The sequence below is a fragment of the Merops nubicus genome, unplaced genomic scaffold (genome assembly GCF_000691845.1).
Source record: "Merops nubicus isolate BGI_N331 unplaced genomic scaffold, ASM69184v1 scaffold3305, whole genome shotgun sequence".
In the NCBI taxonomy this organism is placed as follows: Eukaryota; Metazoa; Chordata; class Aves; order Coraciiformes; family Meropidae; genus Merops; species Merops nubicus.
The window spans coordinates 1-5,244 of NW_008608826.1; the positions used below are offsets into that span (position 1 = coordinate 1).

General features: G+C 46.6%; 1 protein-coding gene across 1 annotated transcript; it reads left to right on the forward strand.

The window, feature by feature from the left end:
* Positions 1–4,180: 4,180 nt before the first annotated feature.
* On the forward strand, positions 4,181–4,945 carry LOC103773019 (ankyrin repeat domain-containing protein 7; the record flags this gene model as incomplete). The annotated part of the gene is made up of 3 exons (XM_008940369.1): positions 4,181–4,295; positions 4,562–4,735; positions 4,839–4,945. Coding segments are annotated over 3 exons (396 nt in total), but the record flags the coding sequence as incomplete, so codon positions are not given.
* Between the last annotated feature and the right edge of the window lie 299 nt (positions 4,946–5,244).

Consider the following 5,244-nt stretch of genomic DNA (forward strand, 5'->3'; position numbering starts at 1 on the left):
GGGGGGTCCTGGCACCCCTGTGGCGCTGCCAGGAGCCGTAGCGCTGGCTCCGCAGCCGAGCTGAGAAGGTAACTGAGCGAGATGTAGAAGCGCTGCCCTTTGAGAAGGAGTTCTAGCGCGAGGTAAACGTCCTGTGTATCGATGCTGCGCGTACAGGTGCCCGATATGCCCCGTGTGACACTGATGTGGAGGATCGAAGCAGCAGTCTGGTTTTAGGTGGTGGCTACTTAGTTGTTTGCTCTGAGGCTTCGGTACTGCTGGTCAGTACCTGGGATTGGAAGGTCTGGGCAGTGACTTGCAGGAGAGGCTGCTTCTTTTTGAGGGGGTTTTTGTGTGGGGGTAAAAAACAGGAGAGGCTGCTTCTTTTGACGGGGGTTATTGTGTGGGGTTTGGAGTCGAGCATGGCAAGTACTTGGCAGTTACACGTTAAGGAGAAGCCCCGGGCTGCAGCACAGCCCCTAGTGATCCATGATAAGCACAAGGGAATCAGAAGTTTTGGAGTCTTGTATGCATCAACCTTTTAATGCCTTTTCTGAAAAGACTGGGAGTCAAAAACTTCATGATGATCTGAAGAGAGGCTGGTTTTATCAGAGCAGATCAACTTCCTAGGGTCCATCTCGAGGACTGGACTTTTGCCAGCCAGCTAGCTTATTGCCCTGAAAACACCTAAAACCACCTGGATTTGTAGGGGCAGCACGGTAAGCACACATGTAAGCTTGGATGTTGACAGTCAGTTTTTGTTTATGCAGCTGGAGGTGGGGGATACAGTTTAAGGTGGATTGAGCATTTTGTGCATACTCACTCCAGCTGCCTGAGTCAGGGTGTCCAATGGCATTTATGGAAATAGCTGATTAATGTTTCTCTTTTTTGCCTTCTTGCTGTCTTCTCTTTTACTGTGACTGATTCAGTCAGTCATCAGGTCTTAGTAGACCCTGGTATGAAATTTGGCTAGATTTTGCATTTTAAGTTCATCTTGTCTAGAAAGCTTTGTTTCCTCTGGAGAGGTTTCCTTCTGTGTGTCATGCTATTATCAGTACTATAACTGAACAAACAAAGTGACACACTGTAAAAAATAATTTTTTAAAAAAAGACAAGGCCGGGTGTGTACAATAGAGTGCTGCAGTGGTTTTGGCATGACAACGTCCAGTGCTGAAGAGCTGCTGAAGAGGTTGCCTGGAAGGGTGTCAGTGGATGGAGTCTGCCTGCTTGTTGCAGAGGGTTGCAGGCCCACGCATGCCCTCTTAGAGCTTGTGGGTGTGATGTGTATCATGAGTGACCACCAGATGCAGTTGTGTCTTAGAGCTTTATCGTGTCCTCCAGGGACTGGAAGAGTTTGCATTATTGGAAATAGAAGTGAAGAATAGGGTATGTGGAAAGTAATGGCTAAAATATGTGCATTGTTATATGAGTAGCTCAGCTCTACACCTCAGGATTTCCAAAAGCAAAATCCTGCACCAGGGACATAGTTAGTATCACACCTACAAGCTCATTCTAGAAAGTAGGTCCTGTATCCCATAGGGCCTCCCAAAAAATGCACTTGGAAGAGCATCAGTTAGGATCAGGCAGCTTTTTAGATGTGGTCTTGCAAAGCCTTCAGCCTTGCTGGAAAAGATGGGCAAAACTCAGCACAGAGGTGGAAGCACTGTAGGCATGGTGCTGGCTAGTTATGAATTCTGGGTCAAAGCTAATCACTAAGAGAGATTTACTCTGTCAGCTGTGTCAGAGTGACTCTAGAGCTCATCGCTGCTTAGCGTGTGTCTGCTCAAGTGCTGCTGGAAGTGCATGCTCCCAACCTGGTGTTTCCCTGTGGTCTCCCAGTGGGGTTCTTTTGCAGCTGCTCAGGCATCAGGAGTTCTCTTCTGCCCCGTGGGTGATCAGCGCAGGATTGCAGCAGCAAGAGAAAGAGGAGCCTGGGGAGGATCCCCAGGGCTGGGTGGCCGAAGAACTTTGATGTTACTAGAGGCCTCTTGCAGAGACAGGGAACTCTGAACGCTCAGATGTTCTCTGCCAGCCTGAAGTAGGCCTCAGCAGGCTTTGCTCCAAGCATGAGCCATCTCCTCTCCTGTTAGCAGACTGAGATGCTTGGTTGAGGAGAGCAGCAAGAAGTCCCCAGGTTTTATGAAGGCTTTTCTATTTACCAAGTTGATAGCGACTTAGAATCATAGAATCATAGAATCCTTTAGGTTGGAAGGGACCTTCAAGATCATCAAGTCCAACCATTGAGCCACTAGGGCTCTAAAGTCCTCTGCTAAAACAGATCAGAATCTGTCAGGGTTGGAAGGGACCACAAGGATCACCCAGTTCCAACCCCTCTGCCATGAGCAGGGACACCTCCCACTAGACCAGGCTGCCCAGAGCCTCATCCAGCCTGGCCTTAAAGACCCCCAGGGATGGGGCCTCAACCACCTCCCTGGGCAACCCATTCCAGGGTCTCACCACTCTCATGCTGAAGAACTTCTTCCTCACATCCAGCCTGAATCTGCCCACTTCCAGCTTTGCCCCATTCCCCCTAGTCCTGTTGTTACTTGATATACTAAAAAGTCCCTCCCCAGCTTTCTTGTAGGCCCCCCTAAGATACTGGAAGGCCACAACAAGGTCACCTCAGAGCCTTCTCTTCTCCAGACTGAACAGCCCCAACTCTCTCAGTCTGCCCTCATAGGAGAGATGCTCCAGCCCTCGGATCATTCTGGTGGCCCTTCTCTGGACACGCTCCAGCAGGTCCACATCCCTCTTGTAACGGGGGCTTCCTCAGGTTTGTCACGTTTCCTAGTGACAAGTGACTACCTAGTTGGTAGTAGCAGCTTTCAGATGAATCTGGACTCCTTCATAACTAGTCCTGGTGACCTGGTAATCTTGGTCAGCCATTTCTTTTCAGGTGAAGGGTCATGTATACTCAAGGAGGATTTCTCAAAAAGCAGTGGTAGTCCCTCTTGAGGGACTCTTCTGTTGATGTTTCAGTCAGTTCCCTGTCTGTAGTAAGGCATTACAAGTTCTTTGTAGCTTTGTGTGTTTTTCTTGTTCTCATCCTTGTTGCCATGGAGGAGGCTCGTCAACTGCCCTGTAGCATCGGCAGTACAAATTGCTGTGTTACAGCATTTTGTGTACCGTCCTGTGCCCACCTAGTCAGTGAGCTGGTGTGCTTCTGTCTCTCAGCAAGGTATGAAAAGTAGAGAGAAGGACCTGCGCACAGGGATGCGGTTTCTCTCAGCTGAGGAGCTGCAGGTTTTTTATTGCATCATCTTCAAGGGAGGAAGCTCCTGGCTGTGTTCTACCTTGTCTGCTGCTCTGTTGGGACAGGTGTCCTGCAGATCACCAGACGCTTTACCTTCTGCATAGGGTGAAACTTGTGCTGCTTTGTGGAAGTGGTTTACGGGGAAGTACATGCAAGGACTTTCTGGATGATTGTGTCTTTGGGTACAAGTAGGCTGATTAACTGATGTCTGATCCAAGATGTTCTGTGGTTTGAAGGAGCCCTTTTCTTTCTGGCAAGGCTTTAACTTGGAAAAAAAGAAGTTTCTGTTTCTTATGCTGGTCATATATTGTGGAAACACAGTATTTCCATGTTGGAAAGGACTTCCTCTGTAGTAGGCTTTTAATGACTGTGATAGTTAACACGTGTCAGGCAGGACTACAGTATTCTGCTGTCTGTTTTGCTGCATGTTATCAGAGGCAGGTTGGTACAAATGTGTTCTTGGTTTTGCTGTGGTAGTAAGCAAGCTAGAGAAAAAAACAGAAATTCTCAAAGTGCAGGGGCACACTGGTATTCTTGCTATAAATCCCTTCTTCCACATCTCTGATACACTTCTGACACATGAGTGACCATAGAAGAATTTAGAGGTTTACTTGCTGTAATCCTTGGATTCCCAGGCTTTTGTCTCTGTTGCTGTACCATGTGTCATTCTGCTGGAGGTGGTGACCAGTGCTGGGCACAAGAACCTGTTTGTGCAGGTTCAGTTCTACAGGGCAGGCAATGTCACCTCACTAAGTGAACGCTGCGGAGGGTTTCTGCTAGCCAGCTTCAGGCGTTTGATGTGCAACTGCTGTTACTGGTGATGGAATGAGAAATCTTTTCTTAAACTTGTTTTTCAAAGTTAAACTTGTGGTCGTGTCTATTTATCACAGCCTAAAATGATTTCTTTAGTTGTCTTATCTGTGCTAATTTAATTTATTTAATTTTTAGAACACCTCTGCATCTCGCCTGTGCAAATGGCCATGTTGATGTGGTCACATATCTAGTAGAAAACAAGTGTCAGCTGAATCTTCTGGACAGTGATAAGAGATCACCACTGATGAAGGTATGTGGAATATGTTATGATCTTGTAAGTGGAGCTCATAAACTGTGCATTAAATGACATATCTTGCAGGATTCTTTACACAGACCTGTGTAGAAACGTGCATATTGTGGTTGACATAGTTGATGTTGCATATTGTATGTGGAATAAGCCTGTGTTTCCTAATCTTTGTAGGTGCTCTTATTTTCTAACATTGGGAAGCTGGGGGAATTGTGAGAGCATGAAATGTAAATGCTAGAAGTCTTTCCTGTGCTCTGTGTTGTCCCCAGGCAGTACAGTGCCAGCAGGAGGAATGTGTGGCGATTCTCCTAGAGCACGGTGCCGACCCGAATCTGGCAGATGCTGACGGCAACACTGCACTTCACTTTGCTGTCAGATCTCCTAGTATTTCTGTAGCAGGGTTGTTACTTAAGCATAAGGCCAGTATTGATGCCCAGAATAAGGTAAATTTTTATATTTAAAGAAAATCTTTCAAAAAGCTGCATCACTGTTTCTCTTGAAGGGTTTTATGACTTTGATTTTTAACTTATCTTTCTGTCCTTTCAGGAGGGATGTACTCCACTTAGTCTTGCTGTCTCTGAACATCATGAAGAGATAGTAGAATTTCTTCTTAAAAAAGGAGCTAATGTGCATGCTCGAGATCAGTGTGAAAGGTGAGGCATTTGTCGAAACTCTACATCTGTTCCTTTAGTATTTTTTAGGTTAGATTGGTGAGAGGCATGGGAATGAGCTCTGAAAAGTAACATGGAGGCACACAGAAGGAGCTATTTCTGTGTGACTTGTGAAAGCAGGTCCACACTTGGCTGCTGTCGTACCTCAGTGGACGCTTTCCACATGGAGGACTGCAAGAAGGTATTTTCTGTGATGGCCTTTCTGGCAGGAAATGTGCCCTTAGCTCAGCAGCATTGCCTCAGTTTGAAAAACTGTCTCTTGCATGGCAGCATAGTTTCCT